This window comes from Python bivittatus, unplaced genomic scaffold, assembly GCF_059951505.1.
Source record: "Python bivittatus isolate LINGU-HERP-01145 unplaced genomic scaffold, Pbiv_v1 ctg000840_np1212, whole genome shotgun sequence".
NCBI classification, from domain to species: Eukaryota; Metazoa; Chordata; class Lepidosauria; order Squamata; family Pythonidae; genus Python; species Python bivittatus.
The window spans coordinates 18,512,447-18,535,289 of record NW_028277113.1 but is presented as its reverse complement, the minus strand read 5'-3'; the positions used below and the strand labels follow the sequence as shown (position 1 = coordinate 18,535,289).

The window sequence follows — 22,843 nt, the reverse complement described above, 5'->3', positions numbered from 1 at the left end:
TTGCCTTTTAGAAAATGTAGACTGGCAAGATCATATACCAATTATATTCGAGACTTGAGTTTTCTGGTTTCCCCATTTTCAGGTCTGGATTTTTTTTTAAAATAAAAAAAAATCTTGCAACTTAAAGGGTTGTTTTTTGTTTTTTGTTTGTTTTTTAAACTGTCATTAAGTCTGCACTAGAAATCTAACATTTAAAGTAATCAACATTTTCTTTAAAAAGAGTTGAATTACACATTTTATTTTCTTATTCAACTGTATGGCTGCTTCAGGAGATACAGTATCAAGTTGTTGGGAAAATCAATACTCATTCAGAATCTGGTGAACAACTGCAGCTTCATCTGCCACTTTAAACAAAGCAGTCATTTTGAAAAACTTTAAAAACATCTTACAAGCCCAGCTCCATTAAAAAATGAAAAAACAGAGCTGAACCCAGATGACAGCAAATAGCCACTCTCCCTGCCCCGAACTATAGCGTGCAAATAAAGTGGTATCCTGCGAACCAGTAGGCACTTTTTACAGAAGTTGGCAAAGTAAAGGAGAACTGGTTGGTGAAGCACAATGCAAGACGTCAACCATTAGTCTTCTCCCTGACAAACATGATAGACATTTATGTCCAACATGGGCAGAAAATATTATGTTGGTGGTGGGTCATGCTTCTTTTTCTTGGTTTGGCAGGATTTGCAGACACAACAAATGATGCACGGTGAGGCTAAGAGCAGTAAGGGAGATGTTACCAGGGCAATGATTCCCAGGCCCACTAGAATGCCAACAACCTGGAAGTTGAAAAGAAGAAATAGAGTAATCAGGAAAACCCTATATGTATGAAGATGCAAAACATATACACAATTAAAGCTTATAATAAACACAAATCCAAATTATTAGCATACCTGTGTTCTATTCCACATAACTGAGGCTCGTGAATGGCCCAGTTTATTTCGACAGGGCCCTTTGTCATAGTGTCTTAAGAAGATGTCATTCTAAAAGGCAAAACAGTACCACAGCTTACATGAAAAGGTTCAACCTTCTTGGATGACAAAGTGGTAACTTTAGATTTTTTCCAGCTCCATTTTATAAACTTGGGACTTCACAAAAATGAGTGTCACCAACATTTTGATGCCAATTAACCTTCTATGGAGCAATTACCTACTGCATATTTTATAAAACTAGGCTTTATAAAGCATGCAGCAGAAGCAGGAAAAATTCACTGGTAAATGAGGAACAAGTAAGGCTAAACAAAAAGGAAGATGTATCATTTGCAAAACTCCATTTAACATCAACAAGCCTTATATGTATGAGATCTGCATCTATAACTTTTGATACAGAACTTCAGAGAAAGCAGAAGGAAAAACTTGAGATGCAATCATGAAATAGTAGGTATGGAAATGTTATATTTTTAGGCATTAGTCTTCCTGGCTACAAGTATTTAAAAAACTATAGAGAAAAACCTTTTTTCACAGGCCACTTACATCCAAATTTTGTAGGCAGTACCAGCAAAATGTGTGCTTGCAATTTTTACACATCATTTGAGCACAGCCTTCGTTCCGCTCAATATGGATCCGACAAACTGGGCATTGTTTAATTGGAGCTTCTGAGCTGTTTTTAATAAGTGTTCTAGAAAAGAAGGGGAGAAAATCTCTGAAACAGTCATGGCTGCATGGCTCTTTCCATAATCATTCACACTGAATGGTTGTCTGGTCATGCCAAGTAGGGTTGCCCAGAAGAATATTGACCCATGTAGGTATGCTTAAACTGGGGGAAAATACTTCCCTTATGCAGCAAACACAATTATTCACATTCAAACACATGTAAAAATAAGAGAGGGTCACCCATGTATTTGGTTATCGTGTTTAATGGTTGTGCAATGTTAGAATTCAAATATTTCTTCCACTGGGGAAATGAGCAGTGGGTGGATTCATCTTATTTCTGCTTTAGTATTCTGTCTTAAAGAGTTGGTATGAAAGTGAAATATATTCCTCATCACTGCTTCCTCATAATGTACAAAGCAGCTCTTAACCAATTCCCTATATTTACTCTGCTGAAGTTATGTCCAGACAACAGCTTCTACTGCGCTCACCCACCAAGAAATTGCCATATTGTTTAGCTACACTGATCCCCAACAAGCCTGTCATACAGACTGACAAAAATCCAGAATAACTGAAGGTACCCATGGAACTGACCTTTCAGAATCAAGAATACCTGAGCTACCTCAAAGTCCAGCATTTCTTCCCTTCAGCTACCAAACAATTATTTAATCAATGTCAGAAACACTATCTCTAGCTAAGGAAATATAGTATTTATAGAAATTTGAATGATATAAAGATTTTGCAACAGCTAGACAAAGTCTTCTCTTACCCTTGCTCGCTGGCAACCCCCACGAAATGGCTTTCTGAGCATGATCCCTCCACATGCCAAGGCTCTTTGCATGATGAACAAAATGTCAAGTAACACCTCTGACATTTTATAGGCACTGGTAATCCAGATTCACTCGGTTCAATTTGGCACACAGTCTGACAGTTAGCAGAGGGACACCAGGTTCTCAGTGGATCCAAATGCACTTCTGAGAATGTTTGTTACAAATCAAAACACGAGTTTAAAAAAAGGTGAAAGATTTACACAATCAGAAGAGAAACCAAAGTATAAACATATGATTAAAAATCTATATTTTAAGTTGCAGCTCCTCTACTTATATCCAGTATCAGTAAACCAATCACAGATGGGAGAGCTTTCCTTTTACCATGAATAGTCCTGGCATAGTGTTACATAAGAACCAGGCCATTGTCTAATATCATTTGGTCTATATCTACCAGTATGTTTTAGAAAAGAGGAAAGCCAATCCTGTTTAATTTTATCTGCATTTCAAAAACATAATTAGCTGGGGAAATTATTTTCACCAAGATGAAATTTCTTGCTTATCTAGGTTAGATGGAGGTCTTCATCTTGACTGTGATACATATCCTTCAGTGTAAGATGGAAAACAAAAATAACTGATTTCCCTAGCATGTGTTTCCTTATTTGTTTGTTAGGAGATGTGAGATTGCTTCTGAAAAGTAAGTGAATATCCAGCACCCTACAGAGAAGGAATGATTAGGCAAAAGGGGATTGTTCTTTCATGACATCAGGATCCACTCAGTTGTTGTATGAAACCTGCAAGCATCCTCAGAGAAGCCTAATCATATAATTCATTTCACATGAGAATCTAGAGAATCATGGCAGTTATTCTAGTTTGGTAAAACCTGCAACAGGAAATTCTAGTTCTAGCCCAATTTGACTATGTGATATGAGAAAGGAAGGAATGCAATTTTCTGGCTTTTAAATGGCTATTAGTAGTATTAGTATTAGTATTATTAAATTTATTGGCCGCCCAACTCCAGTGGACTCTGGGCAATGGCACATGGACAGCAAGGGTTAAGGGTTAAAAAAAAAAAAAAAAGCAGGTAAGTAGTAAATATTTTTCACATTGTAATGAGGTGTGTGTATGTATGCACATGGCATGGGCCCCAGCTGATTCCCATGAAGAATCTACAACTCTCTTCACATAACCTTGTTGCCATCAACCACTTTACACCAGAGAAATCTCCTCTGCCACTGATTTATCAGGAGAAAAGTGGCAACCTCCTTCTATAGCCTGACCTGGCAGACTGTGTATGTTAGAAGCCTTTTGTCAGAATGAGCCCCATTGGTTCATTAAGAATTGTAAATCTTTATTATACCTAGCAAAATCAGAAAAAAGGAAAAGAAGAAAGAAAAAAGAATGAACAACTGTCATTTGATCTCAGTCAGCTGCTCCTCCCAGCCCAGAATCTTTGAACAAATTATCGCAGTCCAGATCTCAGTCCATAAAACAAAAGACTCTATAGCTCATCTAGCTTCACTGAGCCCAGCTTGCTCTCCAGACTCACTAGATTCCAGCCCACCTTGGCCCTATCTGACTTGCAGCCAAAACAACAATAATACTCAAGACAAAGACCAAGCAAAAGCTTCCCTCCTCTCTGGTAAATGCCAACTCAGGAGGGGAAGTTCACTCTCCTAAGTAGTTCTTCTGCATTTGATTTTTCCAGGCTTCATTTCCTGGATGGACAGATAGTTGATTTCCCTTGCCTCGCCTGATCCTCCCGAACTGAAATTTCCCCACATTCATTGCATGTATACTTATCTACTACGCCATAAAATGGACAGTTTCATTTAGGTTTATTGTGCTGTGCAAACCCATCAATTGTGGCTTAGGATTATCTGCAAGTAAGGCCACTGTAGTCTGTTCAACAATCCATTGGTTAAAAATCCTGACTTAACATGAAGCATCACCCAGCAATAGCCTACCATGGCCCCTTTTCTTTGCTATTATAGTTGTGATCTATGCAGGGGAGCACAGAGATGACCCTGGAAAAGATATTTGGAGACCATCAGCAAAACATGAGTTCAGTCTGGCAAAACAAAATAGTGTGAGAAAGAAACTTAAAACTGTCCCACTTTGAGTCTTTTTGGTATAAGAGGGATGGAAAGGAAAACACTGTCAAGCCTTCAAGATTCTGGTATTTGAAAGGAGAATAAGTATGCTGCCACTATCTTTCTCCCTTGCCAAAGGATAAAAATATATTCAAAATCCCAGAATTTAAAAAGAAACATGTAGAACAAAAAAAAGGAATCCATAACTATGTTCAGTTAAATTGTCATTAAATCTCTTTATTTATGTGTGTGTGTAAGTAAGTAAATAAGTAAGTAAGTAAATTAAGGTTGTAGTCCTATAGTCCTGAAACTGTCATTGAACTAAATGGGACTTATTTTTGAATAGACATTAATAAGATTGTTCCCTCAGTCAAGTAACTTTTCCTACACATTCTTTGCTATTTTGTGAATTTAACAATGCAATCTGAACCCCCATATATTAATGTAAAAGCTTCACCTCTTTCAAATTTCAACTGCTGGTATAACTGAAATTGGTCCTCAGGCACCAAGCTGGATATCTGGGATGAAGAACACAATAACAAAATATTAAGAAAAGGTAGATTACCATTCATTCCTAATAATAACTCAAATAAGGTTTTTTTACGAGAGAAATTGAAAGTCTAATGATTGAGGTGAATTTAAAAATAAAATTGTCTAAATGCAACACTAGTAAATACTCTCAAAATCTCAGCTAATGAACATTTTTTTTTAAAAAAAAAAATTCAAACTCAAGTTAAACTCACTCCTGGGCACCACATGGATTTATTCATATTGTTTTCTTGGCAAAAATATGGAAATATTTCAACTTTGCATCTAGTCTACTGTCCTGATATTTTCTGATGATCATCCAAGTACTAACCAGACTTAGCTTTTTCAAGATTATCCATGGTCAGCCAGATGCTGCTACCTGTACTAAGCCAAAAATGACAATACTAGGAATTTGATCTATAATCCAGACATTTTTCCTACCTAAATTATTCATTTCAGTGAGACTTGGAATACACACACACACACACACACACAGCCATCCTTAGTGGCTTCTCTATCACCACTGAAAACAGATTCTAGCTATATAGAATCTCTTATGAAGGCTTTCAAAGACAACCCATGTTTTTCAGCATCCTAACAAACAGATAATTTGCTGTGGGTTTGTTTGGTTTTTTTCCCTCTTGACAGTAACAACTCTAAGATGATGATTGACTGTGTGCCAGTATGGAAGATTCAAATGACCAGACTGTCACATGATAATGATCATAATTACTAAAATGCCACTTGCTGAATATACTCAGATTACTCCCTTGTGCAAGATTCTAATCATTCCAGCACTCAACTCCTTCTCTACCCAGAGCAAATGCATCCCTAGGCAAAAAGGATGTATCATCAGACAGAACGGGCCCTGTTAGCATCCCCCACTGATATTAATCGTTTGGATTCTATTCTGCTTTCCACTGCAGCAGTAATGTAATGACATCTGTGAGTATCCTAAAGTGAAACGCTATTCTAAGTCATACCCTTGGATACTGACATCTGAGAATCAGGAAGAGGGAAGAAGCATATGTAATTTTATTCATGCAAAGTATTCTGCCCTTTTTAATAAAAATATACATCAGTGCAGTCACCAAGTGGATATAGTTTGAAAAGCAGATATTTAGACTCATACTTCATGTAAATAATTTGTTGTAACAATAACACACACACACCAAAAAAACAAAACAAAAACAAAACAGAAGGAGGAAATGGGACAGTGATTACAAGATCCTATTGTAGTGAAAGCCCTGCTGCTAATTGCCACCACACACTTCAAAAGGCAACAGGATATGCTAAAGCTGCCTCACCCCCTACCCACGCATACATGCCATTAACTTCTTTGTCACAGGAAAAACTAGTTTGTGAATTCTTGCCGAGGGTTGCACAAACTCTAGCTCTGCAACTAATAAAAGTGCCTCATCAAAATGCATGCGCCATTTACCTCCCCTCCAGCAAATAATGTCAGACAGTAACATTACTATCTTACTATTTTATTACTGAAGCAACCTCAAAATAATTTCTCAGGGACATTCAGTTTATCTTGTATATATAATATATAATAGACAACATAACTGTCTACAGATAAGTCACCTAGAGTAATCCTATTTAAGTGCCAGTAATAATGCATGCCAGGTAATGAATGCTATTGACACTGTGATTTCAGAATTGTATTTCTTCAAATCAAGGTGATAGATTTAATATGCTTTTACTCTCTCTCTTTCTCTCATCCCTCCTATTTTTAGTTTCCAATGGATGTCAGTTTATTGCTACCCCTACTCTAGCAAGAGAGCACACATTATTCCTATCATAAAATATTCATTTCCGTTCATTAAATACCTCCCTCGCCATCTCAAACAAGACTTTGAGGATTTGTTAGGAGGAAGCAATATGTATAGAAAGAAATGAAATAATTGGGTATAGAAAAGCAAACATCTTTGGGCAATGTTTCTCCTTTTTGTTATGGAATATAAAAATAAAACAAGCCAAAATTCAAAACAATAGAATAGTGAGGAAACATCACACAAGAGAGCATAATGTTATTATTAATAATAAAGAGTTTGGAAAGTATATACCCAGAGACAGAGGTTTGTATTCCCCAGACAATGAGATTATATAATGCAAAATTTTATAGCAGTCAATGGAAAGCAGATGTTTACTGTCAGTTCATATTTGATCATATTTGTTGTGATAGGAAATAATGCACAGCTCTCCCAAACAAACCCATTTATCTCCCAAACATCCATTACAATACCACTACGAGGTGATCTCAGAAAAAAATGACGAGCTCAGAGGAGCTGAAGGCAACAAATAGGGACATGGATTTAAGCACAGAAAAGCAGACTCCTTGGAATAAAGTGAATATATAACTAAATTAAGAGGATATTTCCATGTTATCCTATCCTCTAAGCCCAGGACGACAACTTTTCAATGTCTCAAGAGGGTGATCAAGCTTCCTTCTTGAATCAACTGTAATAGCATAATGGGGAGGAGTTACTTGCACATTTAGGGCTCTTCTTCATAACCCCCACCATTCCTCCAGTCCTTGAATCCGCAGAAAACTATGCCAGAATAATTTGCACTGCCCCAACTGCCAAGCACAAATCTTACTTGCTAACAAGGCTTGTGAATGATTCTGTCTTTAAAGTTTTACTGCAGGACAATTTAAGGGCAATGATTAGTAAATTTCCCTAGCTTTAGTTCCTCTCTCACCCAGCATCACAAGCTGACAGGAAACCCCCCAGCAATTGCAGTCAGGGGCAGGTCTACGCTAGAAGAGTTAGGTGCCTGGGATGGAGACTTCAGTGACCTTTCAAGTTGCCTGTGTGGGAAATTGTCATTGCAAAAGTCCTCCATGAAATAATCAGTACTTGGGCTATTTCTAAACATGGGGCTGTTGGTCTTCTGGAAAACCAGTAAACCTGTGTCCAAAACTAGGCCAAATGATAGGTTGGTGGGGTAAAGAACAATTGTAAAGTCACCTAGCACATTGAGTGAGTTTCTAATGCTTCACCCTAGATCCATCTAGATTCCTTTCTCCCTTTCCTCTTATCAGCTGGACTATTTTTGGACAGAATTTTACCAATCTTCCAGAGGAATGATTACCTTATTTTCAGAAACAGACTGAATAACAGGTCACAGGCTGTGATGGCATGGCTAACAGACCCTGGGAAAGCGGAGGAGGAAACAGGACTGTTGCAAAAGAGACACCCCAGCACAGGCACCATTCTCACAGAAGCGTGAGAAAGAGACACAGAGCAACTCCGGCTTGATAATGCTGGGTATAATCCAAGCAGGAGAATTGCTTTGACAGGCTTTCAACATCCTGTTATGTTACCTTACGAGCCATACACATCTTTCCAGAAATGTAAGTGCTTCTTGTTTCCAAGTCTGCCAATTTTGCAGGGCCTGATACAAGCACAATGGAGAGGTTGAGGGAGCATTGGGGGTGCTAGTTTCCCACCTAGAAAGGGAAACTGGCTAAAGTTTCAGTTTGATTCCAACTTCCCAATGTCCCAAAGGCACTAATGGAAGTGAGTAGCTGTAGCAGCCCGAAGTATCCTATGGAGTATGTAAAATGTATGCATGTAAGGTAATATGTAAAATGGAATGGCTAAAATGACACCTCCCCCCCCCCCCCAAACAATAAAAACAGGAAAAAGTATAGCCACACAAACTCCCTTATTGGCTGAAGTAGTGAAAAACTTGTACGTAATATCCTAATTTGGGGCAAAACCAACAGCACGCATCTTACAAAACCAGCTTTTTCCCAGTTTAAAATAACCTTACATTCATATGGCACCAAGCTCAGTGAATAAGATGACAGGGAAAGACCATTTTAATTTAGTTATATTTATTCTATTAGGAGGCGGTTCTGTCATTGCCTTCAGTTTCGTTCTATAATGACAACAGTTTTTATTGAATGAATTCAAGTCAACTATTTTGTTTTCACAAATATGCATTTTATGTTTCCTTTTATACCTTTGAACTACAGAACCCTTGAACAAGGAATTCACATATTCAAAACAAGTTAGGCAATACAATAACATTTGGTTTAAGCACCGTGAAGACATATTTCCTGGTTGTCTGTGTTAGATATTCAGAACCTAGGAAGTGAAACACTATTTGTTATACTTCAGGCAGCAAAATGTGCTGAATGATAACTATCTGGCAACCAATAGAGGAGAGTTTGCTATAAGATTCTCATCTCCAATTTCAGTATCCATCAGAGCTCCATTATAAATTATCATGACATTTCTAGAGAAGGATTAGTTTTGCAGTAGATCATTCCTGTTTTTACTGAGTACAACAGAGGAATATGGAAGAATTGTAATTCAAAATAGATTTTGTTTAGAAACATTATGAAATACTGGCAATGCAAGAATTGGTTTCTGAGTGAAGGGTTTTTTTTAAGTGTTTACTGTTTTAAAATAAACGCAGGTGGCTGAGGTTGCTATCTCTAGGTCAACACTTCTACATTTCTAACTGAAATAATGAAAACAATGTCCATTATCGATTGCCATTCCACATCTTTGTTATGAAGCAAATGAGTTCTATCCTGCAAAGGAAAAGTGTGCTTTGGAAGGGAAGAGAAAAAGCTCCTTGATGAATGCTTAAATGATTTGCATAATTGCTAGAGAAACAGCAACAGTGAAATAGAAAGGGCTGTGTAGATAATTTTGTAGCGATCCTTCATCAAATATAATGGACTATGCTATTATTCTGGATTTATATAAGGGAATTTAGATGTCCATTAAGCATTATGCTATTGATTGGGCATATTTCTTAATTTTTTGTATTAGCATTTCGTCGTTGATTATCCATATTTGCCAACTGTTACACACTTCAATCAATATAATTGCATTCATACGTTGCTCTAAGGCTGGGTTCTCCAAAGTGGTATGTTGGTATACTAATATGATCCCTTGATACTTGCCATGCTCTTTGCCCCACCTGGCTTTTTACATTAAAAAAAAACCAGATTGTATTCAAACAGCTGCCATACTGCAAAGCAAAGAGCCAGCCTCCATCATCAGCTGTATTTCCAAAAATTCACCTCATAAGCTTTCATGGAAAATAGAAATGATGTGCACCTGTAGCCCTGTTCTTCCCCTCAAAATGTATACCCTTGCTCAGAAAAAGGGTAGAGATATGCAGGTGTCATCCTGTAAGAGAAGAAGCTGGAGGAGAAGGCAGGTTGCATTCTGATAAATTGGTGCTTTTTCAGCTCAGCATATTTCGTGGATGCAGTTATTGTGGTTTATACACCTTGGTTTTAGGGATTAGTACAATGTGTGAACCAAGCCAATCAAGAGTTCTTCTACAAACCATGATTAAGCAAATTATAGCTTAGCACAATATGTAAACAAGATCATTATTTCATCTTATCCTGCTTTTTTTCTGCAGGTTCCTTGGAGTATCTGAATATGTAGTTTAACCTTAGCTTTTCTGTCACTTCACCCTGATTCACACATCAATCAGTTCGATACAGCTTGCCAAATAAAGGTATCATAAGTGGGATGTTCCTGGGAGTACATATCCCTATATAAAGCTGCCACCTCTTCGTCCGCTACTCAGCCAAGATAGCACCAAAGTAAATACTCGAGAGGTACTGTATAACCATTACAAAGAGACTTCATACTTCCCAGCACCACAAGCAAATCTTTTAAAACTGTATTCAAGAACGAAGAGGGAAAAAACAATCAGACTTGTCTTCTGAATGTCACTTGTCATTCACTTGCTGAGGAAACTGTCTCATTTTCCTTCCATACAATTATCCTTCATCTACTTGTAATTCCTATTATTTCCCTCATATTTAAAAGAAAATGAACAGTATTCAGGATGAGCCTTATTCACCTGACTGTATTTCTATGAAAAGGCAGAATAAGCAAACTAAATAGCAGTTACGTTACTAATTTTAGGCAGTGAGTACTATTCAAATGCTGCTTCAGTTACCATGGAAGTGTTCCTGAAAGCTTATTATAGTTGTTTTTGAACAGAATTTATTCCAAGAAACCTGTGTAACAAATTCATGCTATTTCAGGTTTCAGGAAAACGGATATGGAGCAGAAAGTATTTTTCTGCTCTGCTGAATAATGTGGGCCTTGGGAAGATACTCTAAACCAGTGTTTCTCAACCTTGGCCACCTGAAGATGTCTGGACTTCAATTCCCAGAATTCCCCAGCCAGCATAGCTGGCTGGGGAATTCTGGGAGTTGAAGTCCAGACATCTTCAAGTGGCCAAGGTTGAGAAACACTGCTCTAAACAATGTCATTCTTGTTCTGCCCTATTGCCTAGACTGAGTTGCTCTGGGATACCAAATGGGACTTGCAGAGGTACATCAGTTTACTTCAAGTGGACTACTTCTGCAGTTCCAATTCACTCCTCACAATAGCTGGATCACGCATATTAGGACTTCTTGTGGATCTCTGTAGCCAACAAGTTACTTCGGTGAAGAAGGAATTTTAAAAGCCCAGATTGTCAAGTGGAAATCTGGGGTTTTAACACCCACACCATATAATTGTACTGCATACTTTTCCATAGTAATTTATATTTATCATGTGGGCACCAAGTAGTGCCTGTTTAGTGGAATATGCAGAGATGACCTTTAAAAAAAATCACCATTAAAGGACCATAAGGATAATAACCATACAACCAGATTAGAAGCTACAGTTAGTATGACTGCTTCCCTCATTCCTAGTCATTTATTGTCTTGGGCTATTCTTCTTCCTGGAGTTACCCAGAAAGTAAGCTAAAATAGTTTATATTCTCTCAGTCATTGAGCTGCCATTACATTCCTGTATGCAATAAAAAAGAGGTCTTTTTTAGCTAAGGCTTGTATAGAGCTCTCATTCGTCTTTGTTCTAATTCAAGTCAGCAGATTTTGCCTCTTCTTATTGATCTCTAGGCTGTTTTAATCTATATGTTTTAAATTAAGAATTAATTTTACCATCTACTGTATGTCAAGAAATCCCACTGAATTTCAGTGCATTTATAAGCATGCACATTATTAGTCTAATGGCCAAATAACATAAACATGTAACTACATGGTATCAGCATACAAAGACATCCATGCTTGGATCAGTTCTTGGTGAAAAGCCAGTTACTGACTCTTAAGAAGGAGGATAGTTTGGGGCAACCTTTTAAAATAGGTCAAGAACTCTAGGCAAGTGGAACTAAATCTGGGAAGAGAGATGGGTACCATGTGCGTGTCCACTCCAAATGTCTTCATGTGACTGGTTGCCTTGGAGATCTTCAGGTTCCTAGCATGAACATCTGAAAGGAAGTCTACATGCAGATGAGTGTGCTTAGCCTCTACTTTTAATTGAGGACCCTGATAAGAAATTATCTTGAAAATCCAGCTAATTATTCTAAGCCCTTTTCAGATCTCGACTATCTTATACCAAGAGTACAGGGACAAGAGCAGCTGTCCATGCCTCTTAAACTTCCTGCACTGCATATAAAACCATTTAACAGGTAATATACAGTATTTCCAAGCAAGCATGATCAAAGGCCATCCTGGCTAACAATGCAACTTGTTTGGTAGGCAACAGGTTAAAGCTGGTCTTAGGAATAGATGAAATGAAGAGATGTAAACAGAACAGTGTATGAAGCAATCTACGGTAGCAAAGGGGGCAGCAAGGCCATACTCTTTATTCATTAAGAGAGGCAGAAGCTTATTAAAACTTTGATCCAGCATAGATCATTTGCTGCTCTTAAGAGTACCTATTCTGCTCAGGAATGATTACTCATCACTGTAATATATGATCAGTGAAGATCACAAATACATAAGGAACAAAACCTCTAACAAAATTCAGTACTTCCCATCATACATGGTCCATTAAATATATTCCTCATTGTTTATTCATTCAATATGTAGGGTTATATACAGAAGAAAACATTAATGGCCCATTAATGTATACCCTCAAGTGCCCTCTTGCCTGGCTAATTGAAATGGAGCTTGGATTTCAGGAGTTTTACAAACAATAATCTTAGAACACTCTTTTATGATTTTCATGCATACTTTAGCATTGCATTCTCTCTACATTCAAAATGCTGAAAACTTATTTTTATTTCAGGTCTATGTGAGTAATGCAAGAACACTGATCTCAGAAGATGAAGCAACTTTATTCCTTAACAGATTTGCTTACTGTACAGTTCAGGGTGAATATGTGCAATATACCACTTGAAAAGTCAACTTCAAAATCATGGAAATTCTATGGAAATGTGCAAGTCTTTTATTTGTGTGAGCACATGGATTTTGGGGTGGATTTAGTGCTTTAGAGCACTTTTTTTTTTTAACTCTACCACTTGTATGTTAAGAAAGTTCCGTGCAATTGAAGAAAACTTGGAGGGAACATTTAAATTATTTCTTAATGGTGTATTCTTATATCCTTCAGATAAAAGGGTCTGTCCATATTTATTTTTCTTCCGTCATTTTAACTACACATTGTCCCCCTTTGCTCCTAATAATTGGGAAGAATAAATGTTATTTTTCAGTATAGACGAAACAGGAAAATATGGCATGGAGAAAGAAAACTGAGGTCTCCCTTGAGTTGTCCCACCTATGCCTCATGTCATCTACAGCCTGAATCAGTTTGAAACTGAACAGATAGTAGTACAGCATCCGCAGTCCCCTCATTTTGCATTTAATTCCAAAGCAGAGAGCCAGAATGGATGTCTTCTGGAGGCTTTGGGGTATACTGTATAGTACAAGTCACAAGACTAATGCAGGTATTCCATCTTTCACTCTTTAACAGACATTTTACAGTAAGGAAAAGAAGATTACGGCAGTCACAGGAAAACACTATACAGTTACAAAGGGAAGTTAACGGTATCTGGAACCCCATAACATTCCATGATTGCACAATTGCACAATAGTAGCTGTCTGAATATACCAAATTAAAGCAAAATTACTCCAAACACTTATGTTTTTCCCAATTTTAATGACTGCATACCCTTGAAATTGATTTTTTTACTACCCTCCTTGTCTGTCTATGGTTATTGGGCATGTTTCATTAATTATACAGGTATTTATACATCACCAATACAGTCTACCATAAAAAACCTGCATCCCAAGGCATAACGCTGTTATAGCCCAGGTCTCACATGTATGCACTTCTACAAGTTTTGCATTTTCTCCTAAATCAGGGTTAATGACATCAGTTTACAAAGTCTTTCTCAAGGATGAAATTAAAGGGAAGAATCCTCTGGAATTATCTCACTTTTAATTACCCACAGCCAGCTACTTTATACAAACTTCAGAATGTCTCCTTTTTTCTTTAGCTTCTAGATCTAAATCAAGGGTAATATTAGATATGATAAACTTCTCTTTATTCCTTCCATTGCATTGAAAATGAACAGCAAGACATCTAGGGCAATTCTCCTAACTTTGTTTTCTAGCTCAGGAGCAGGTCTTTCCAGTGAATGCCTTCCAGAGAAGGACATTTTGTGCTTCTTTTATTTTATCAAACCTTTTAATTAATTATATTAACATTTAATGTCTAGGCTGCTCCTAAGTTTTTTTAAGCAATATATAATCTCTGTACATTTTTAATCCTGTTATTTATCATTTTAATTTAAAATGGCAATTTTGCCATCTGGTAAATTATCCTGAGAAAACTCTGTTTTGAAGGGCAACATACAAGTAATTCACATAACAACAACGAGTATAATAAGAACCATGACACGAATGTTTCCAAGAAGAGATTTAATATAAATTGGCCGTGTTATTTTTTTACCCTGAGCCTTTATTACTCAATACTGCATAGTTGGAGTATACATAGCACTCACTGTCTTTGAAATCTCCAGAAGTCTAATGAACTGCACTTGGAGTTCATATATACATAAACACCATTTCCTCCATCCAAAAAGATATTACCCTTCTCAAGTGACATGTAAACATTTCTACCATTTGTGTTTTACAATTCTGAATACCACAGTACATCTTCCAGAATCCATTGCTAACAAAGAACCAGGGACATTCAGACTGAGAATGTTCTTGTTTTTAAGCAAGCAATTCTGAGGCTGTCTGGATGCCAAGTCAACATTTCCCCAGGAAAGAGAAAACAAGAGAAAAACCATCTGCTTGTTTCTAGTTTCTCCTGTGAAGTGGGCCTCCTGCCAAGTAGTCATTAGAGTAATTAAGGGGGAAAAACAATCTAATATATTCATTATGTAAATGAACAAAGAAGATTAAAAAGAAATGAGAGAGGAAGAAAATACAGATACCTCTGTTTCTTGCAGCATTCCATGGCCTAAGCACACCATGTCTGGACAAGAGATGGGAGAACCACACCCTTCACGGATGGCCAATTGCATATATTGTTTTAGACACTAAAGAAGAAGAAGAAATCTGTAAGTTACAAATCATATTTATGAATTAAACATAGCATAATGCACCTTCATTAGCTATTGGAGCTTTTGCAACTGAAAAAAGAAAACTGGCCTTTAAAAATCAAACTATTCATTATGGATAGAAATATCCTCCCATGTATTTGATTATTAAAGTCAAGTCTTGTGCCCCTACTTTTAATTCATTAATTCATTCATTTTGTTCAGAACTTTGGGAAGCATCTGGCTACATTTTCCTCTTTTTTAGAAAGAAGCTTGCTTTTCTTATTGCCCTTTTTTTTGTTTGGTTCATCCTTCTCACCTAACTAGACCAGATCCACACAGCTGCCTTGCCATGTTCCATTCCCATCCTGGAGCTGTGGGAGTCTGGATGGAGACAGACAGGTTCAGTCCTGGCAAGAGTGAGTGGCTGTGAATTTTGAGGCCACCCATTTCTGGAGAACTTCCATAGTTAGTTCTCAAGAGGTTTCGTTTCCCCAGACAGAACTGGTACACAATTTGAGAGTTCTCCTAAACCCCCAGCTTCTGCTACTCGGCAGCTGCAACTGGTCCAGAATGTGATGGCACAAGTAGTTATAGGTTCACCTTGATATATCCATATAACACAACTACTGTGCAAACTGCATTAGACAACAGTGGGCTTCCAGGTGCAATTCACCTTTGTCATCTATAAAATTCTACATGATGCAGGACCTGGATATTTGAGGGACCATCTGTCTCCAATCTGTGCCTATCTTACAAGATCTCACAGGATTGGCATATTCCAGGTTCAATCAATTAAACAGTGTCATCTGATGGGATTGAGAATGTGTGCCTTCTCTGCCACGGTACCACCCCACCACCACCACTAAGATTTAAACCCTGTCAGACATTAAGACCAGGATTTTTCCCTAGGTGCTGGGCTAGATGTACATATGAGCCCATTGGAAATGTAAATATATGATTGTTGTGTTCTGTTCCCAACACAGTATTGTATTGCTGTTGTTTGTATATTACAATCTTTTTAACCTTGTTAGGGGAACAGAAGCCTATACATTTTGTAAATAAATAAATGTCTTCCACCATATGAACAGCCTCCTCCAATGGGTATGAACAGTGCTCTGGTTACTCTGTACACTGTAATTGTTATTTATTTATTTTTCCTTTCTCATACTGTTGATTATGCTTTTTTTTAATTCTTGTTACTATGGGAGGATTGGTAGACTTTTTGACCAGTAGGAGGCACCAAAGAGTTAGACTTTATATCTATTGGGTGCCATCTAATGGTTATACAGATTTATGTAGTCAAGATATAGCTACTGGATGAGTACTGTATTGTTGAAGAACTGAAATATCAGAAAGCGATTCTGCTGTTGAGATTGAGTGGGAGCTGTAGACTACCCTAATAACATTACATGAGGAGAGGAAATGAGACCCAGGAGTAGCATCCACTGAGAAGGGAATTCCCCACCATCCAGGCTACAGAAGTACAAGAGCCAAATCATTTCAGTTATTCTTTCAACTACATGTATTAAGCCAGGGACGGGCTAGTCGTTTTAGGGCTTTGTATCCTCTAGGTTAACCACCCCATTAAAAAAAAAAGAAAAGAAGTTGCAGGAGTCAAGGTTCTATTTCCATCACAGCCAAACCAAGCAGATCACCACTCAAACCACCTCACCTCAACCCTCCTCCCCCATGCACCATGGATTGTCCAGATGAAAGGTCCTGAGCCAGGATAAGAGGGAAAATGCCACCCCCAGACAGAGCATCTAAAGCCATCTTTGGGCAGCCTCAACTGCAGATGGACAATAAGATAACAGGCAGTGGCATATAGATATGTCTTCTGGAAATGGCTAATGTGGTATTTTCGCCCTGGAGCAAGGAGGCTGGGTGGATGTGGCCTTATAGAATACTGTGCCTTGTTTTCTTGCAAGAAGAGTTTTCTCAGCAGTAAAAGCTCTGCTGCAGTATACCCTAAAGTCCTTATGTTGAGATTACAACATCTCTCCCAGTCCTCCAAAAAGAGAGCTTGTTATTACTTGGATGAAACTACATCAAGGGCTTCAAAGTTTTAGGATTTAGAATTTTCTTTAATTATCAATAGTTATTGACACTGGCATTTTATTTTCCATCTGGAAAATGTTAATTTTCACAGCAAATTCAAGGGCATCTTTTGCCACTTTGCTTCTGTACAATGTGAAACACTTATGAAACATAGTTATGAAACTGCTTACACCAAGTTTATTTGCACTCAATATATAGCTCATCCATCAGGCAATGTGTTCAGATCTCATGTTGCTAACTAATGGCTCAAGGAGGCACTTGTCCTCTCACTACAAATGCATCAAGATCACTTTTAGATAATCTTCCTCTGCATTCACATACAAAAGGACTAGTATCGGTACATCACATGGCTTGTTCAAGTGGCCATTTCAACATGTTACATTAACTGTTCCTGTTTCAACACTTTAAAAGGCTTCCAGCTGATTAACTTCAACTCTTACAACTTTCAGAAAGCAAATGGCAAAAGGAAAAATGCTACGGCAATATGGCAAATGTTAGTATAGAAGATATAGGAAGTTTACACAAAGCACAGGACAAGAGTATCAATATACATTATATACAAGGCATATTTAATTTGTTTGGACCAAGAGGCTGCATTAGCTCCCATGCAATCTTGTGAGGGCCATACAACTTCTCCACACTCCATTACAACACAATGCTTTTTCTTGCCAAGAATTGATGGAGATACAGAGAGATTTAAATCAACCTTTTCTTCCTCAGCAGTACAGTACTGTGGAGTCCTTGAGATTCATTGAGCTTGGTTGGTTTTTTACAAACACCTTTGTTATAAGATGGCACCTTTGTTATAATAAAAAAGGAACAACTAAAGACGACACATTAAACTATCAACAACATCTTCAAAAGAATAAAATTCACCAGAGAGGAAAACAACAACAACATACTATCCTTCCTGGATATCCTCATCAGCAGAGGAAACAACAACAAATTAGAAATTCAAGTCTATCGGAAGACAACCCACACTAATCAAGTACTCCATTCCCAAAGTAACAACCCAACCTCCCACAAGAATTGCTGTGTAAGGACATTATTCAAACAAACACAAACGCACCGTAGCAACCCAGAACAGCAGAAAAAGGAAACAGACCACCTATACAACATCTTCCAACAAAATGGATATCCACACAACTTTAGCAAAAAGTGCCTGACCACTCAACCTACTATAACACAACCAACACAAGCTACAAAAAGGATAACACTGCCATACATCAGAAATGTCTCAGAAACTACCAACAGACTATTACAACCACATGGCATCTCCATAGCACACAAACCAACTAAAGCCCTCCGAAACATCTTAAGCAAACCAAAAGACCCAGGAGCCCAAGAAGAAAAAACAGGAGTCATCTACAACATACAGTGTAAGGACTGTAACAACCACTATGTAGAACAGTCAGGCAGAAGGCTAGCAGAGCGCATCCATGAACACCAACTAGCTGTCAGAAAACACAATGAAAACTCCTTAACCACACAACCACACAGACAGACTAAACCATAGTTTCAACTGGGCAACTGTCAGCATCTTAGACCAAGCTAAATGCAAAAATGCAAGGGAATTCCTTGAAGCTTGGTATTCAGACAAAGCAGCCATCAACAGGCACATAAACAACATCTATACACTACAGTGGTACCTTGGGATACGAGCTTAATCCGTTCCGTGACACTGGTTGCAACTCGAGTTGGTCTCAAGTCGAGGTAAAGTTTCCCATAAGGTTCAATGTAAATCCGGTTAATCCGTTCCGCCCTCCGAATTTGGTCGCAACCCGAGGCAAATTTCCCCATAGGGTTCAATGTAAATCCGGTTAATCCGTTCCACCCTCCGCCCGAATTTGGTCGCAACCCGAGGCAATTTTCTCTTCAGAGCCTTACTCCTGCCAAGCCTGCTCTGCATTTTCTTTGGAGCCATGCTAACACGCACACCAAAAACCTTCGCAAAACACCACAAAACACACCACAAGCCTCACCGAACGTCTCCTTGCTACCGTGACCTCGCCCACAGGAAGCCGCGACCACGTGGCAGCAGGGAAAATGGCCGCGGATCCGGTTCGTAAGTCGAGGCGAATTTGTAACCCGAGGTAAATTTTTCCTGCCGAAGCTGGTCGTAACCCGAAATGTTCGTTAGTAGAGGCGTTCATAACCCGAGGTACCACTGTATTCAAAAGAGACAATAAAAAGGAAAACAAAAGACCAGAACATCTCCTCACCAGAAATCATCACCCAGATAAGCAGAGATTAACACCAAGATTATCACCAGACATACAATCAAGCAGTAAACCATACCCTAATCAAGGAACTATAGAGGAAAAAACAAAACAAAACCCACACACACACCCCAACACTGGCAAGGCATGCCACAGTATATAAACAGAGAGCAAACCCCATCCCATTCTAGCACTGAAGATGTTACCTAGCCGGGTAATGAAATGTTTGCAAGAAAACAGCCAAGCTCAGAGAACCTCAAGGACTTCACAGTTCAACCCTGAGCTACACATATTCGCTTCTATTGGTACAGTACTGTGACAATCTCCTACACATATCCAAAACTTAAACTTCATTGCACAACAATTTGCTCTAACTGTTATTTCTTTTATAATTGAAGTATAGAGTTGCTAATTAAATCAGCTAACAACTAAGTACATTTCTGATTTGCTGGCTCGATCTTTGATATCAGTTATGAAAAATATCACATAACTGGACAAAATAACAGTCTGTCTCTACTAAGATGATGAAGAGATTCCCTCAGATATTGAAATTTCACTCTTTTGGCTTTTTAAAAGCTAACCAGGAGGCAGTGTTTCTTTCTTGGACTATTTTCTCTGCAATGAAATCTAGTCTCTAACTCTATTCAAACATGACATATAACCTAGATTATTTAAGTTAATTTTGCTGACTTTATTTAAAATTCTGTGGATGATAATTACCAACCAAACATTAAAGTTTATGGTTCTCTATCTGCCAAACACTCTTTTTTGTATCTGGGCGTTTTGCCATATTATTTTAAAAGGGGAAATTATTTTTGCCACAACCTTTCTTATTTGCAAGATAGCCTTTTTTCTTTGGAAAACCTTTGTTCTGGGTTTCTGGGTTGGCTCAGGAAAATGCAAACATTTGCAGCTTCCCTTCAGAAAAACAGGCAAAATAACCAGAGATAAAACTGACAAGACACTGTCACTTTCCTCCTCTCCTACAGTCCCAGAGAGCTTCAATTTTTCCTTATTTCCCATTGTTCTTTTCTTTTATGTGGAGTAGAGGTGAAGGAGGTTTTCTTACTGTAGAATCTGCATCACATCTAGATGGGACAATGTTTTTGCTCGGCAGCAGTTCTGAGGCTTCAGAAGTAAAGTTTGCAGTCTGCTTTCAAACTGCTCTTGGAAGTTCTTATTGTCATTCCATACTACACCAGCATTTCCCTGCCTCACTGTCCCCAAACCGGCTTTTGTTAGTATTGCATATAGATCATGACTGCGGCTATGTGCTCTACATGGGGCTGCCCTTGAAGACTACCTGGAAGCTTCAGCTGGTCCAGAATGCAGTGGCATGGGCAGTAATAAGCATCCCTTGGTATGCCCATGTAACACCTTTGCTTCACGAGCTGTATGGTTGCCAGTTTGCTTCTGTGATTCAAGATGCTGGTTGTTACCTATAAACCCCTATGTGGCATCAGGCCTGGTTACCTGAGGAACCACCTATTTCCCATAGCATCTACCTGGCCAGTTGGCATGCTCTGGGTTCCATCAATTAAACAATGTCATGTATTGGGACCCCAGAAATACACTTCTCTGTAGCAGCGCCTGCTCTCTGGAATGAGATCCCCCCACCCGAGATTTGAATGGCCCCACCCTACTGATATTTCAAAGGGCCCTGAAGACATGGCTTTTTGCCTGGACCTTTGGTGAGGATGATTGACACCCCTTTTCTTCCTTTCCCTTGTTCCCATCTGGGTTTGTTTTCTCTGCCATCTTTGTTTCTTTGTTTTATGTTTGTTGTACTGTTACTTGTTTTTAAATGTTTTTTAACAACTTGTAAACCTCCCAGTTGCAGGGAGTCAGGCAGCATATAAATTTAATACATTATTATTGTTGGTTGCACAGTCAGCCAGATGTTTAGATTGGATTTGGCATTTTTATCCAACTATCAAGTCCTTCTCAAGGATCTGGGATAGGCAGATGTTGTTGTTTGATGGTGTTAAGGGTATTGTTGCAGGATATAAGCTGTTCCAAGTAAAGCTGCCTTTTGCAATTGACTGATGGTGATTTTGTCAATGCTGATGGTCTTCAAGTGGTGCTCCAGATGTTTTGGGATTGCACCCAAGGCACCTAGTACTATTGCTACTATCTTTGCTTTCTTTTGCCATAGTCATTCTACTTCTGCTTGCAGGTCTGTGTATTTTGTTATTTTTTCCAGTTCTCCCTCTTCTATTCTGCTGTCTCCAGGTATTACAATGTCCACTCTCCAGACTTTGTCTTTCTTATCAACAATTGTTATGTCTGGGGTGTTATTTGGCAGGTGCTTGTCTGTTTGAATTCTAAAGTCCCAGAGTACTTTAGCTTCTTCATTTTCTATTACTTTGTCTGTTTTGTGGTCCTACCAGTTCTTGCTTGTAGGGAAATGTTATTTCTTGCAGATATTCCAATGAACCATTGTTGCTACTTTGTCATGCCATTGTTTGTAGTCAGTCTGTGCAATCTTCTTGCAGCAACTAACTAGGTGGTCCACTGTTTCTTCAGCTTCTTTGCAGAGGCTGCATTTGCTATCTGTCTTCTCAATTCTGGCTTTGTATGCATTTGTTCTTAAGGGTTGGTCTTATGCAGCCAGAATTAACCCCTTTGTCTCTTTCTTCAATTTTCTTGCTCTTAGCTATTGTCTGTTGTTGTTGTTGTACATTTTAGCAGCTGGAAATGGAGAATTTATCTATCTCGTGTAAAATCATCCTTTTTGCTGAATTCCCTGAGCAGGCTAAACCGTAACATAGTTTGCTTGGCTTTGGCCTAGCATGCCTCACAAATACAGCCAATCGTGGTATAGACTATATCAAGCAAAGTTTAGCTCCCTCATAAAGACATTTCCCCAGACATTCACCCTTTAACATAGTAATTTTCCTAACAAAAGGACTAATCTGGTAGGATTATTGCCATGAGCTTTTTAATAACTGACTTCTCAGTTTGTGTTCTTGGATGAAGATCCCAGCTAAAATAAATAAAAACTTGCAATTGCTGTTTGTAAAATAAGGGTATATAACATTCTCTAGCTATATTTAGTTAATTGTTGCTTCAGTACATTATAGCACCTTATAATATTCATTTATACAGGTTTTCACTAATAACTTACATGATTCAACAGAATTCAATTACACTACTCAGTTCAAACACACTTCTATTTCATTTCCCCTATATGATGTATTAAACTTAAAACATTTTAATAAAAATGCACATATAAGCCAGACTTTCTGGCTATGAAGTTT

The 22,843-nt window shown here is 38.2% G+C and overlaps 1 protein-coding gene across 5 annotated transcripts in view; it reads right to left on the bottom strand.

Annotated features, from left to right (window-relative positions):
• Positions 1-217: 217 nt before the first annotated feature.
• Positions 218-22,843, bottom strand: part of RNF144B (ring finger protein 144B) — a 45,357-nt gene continuing 22,731 nt past the window's right edge. For all 5 annotated transcript variants that reach the window (XM_025166429.2, XM_015888006.3, XM_025166430.2 and 2 more), the window contains 6 exons: positions 15,199-15,303; positions 4,901-4,961; positions 2,353-2,557; positions 1,467-1,611; positions 888-977; positions 218-773 (listed from right to left, as the gene is read on the bottom strand). In XM_025166429.2, coding sequence (XP_025022197.1) covers positions 633-773; positions 888-977; positions 1,467-1,611; positions 2,353-2,557; positions 4,901-4,961; positions 15,199-15,303 — 747 coding nt within the window. In that variant the 3' untranslated portion in view covers positions 218-632. The remainder of the gene's footprint in view (positions 774-887; positions 978-1,466; positions 1,612-2,352; positions 2,558-4,900; positions 4,962-15,198; positions 15,304-22,843) is intronic.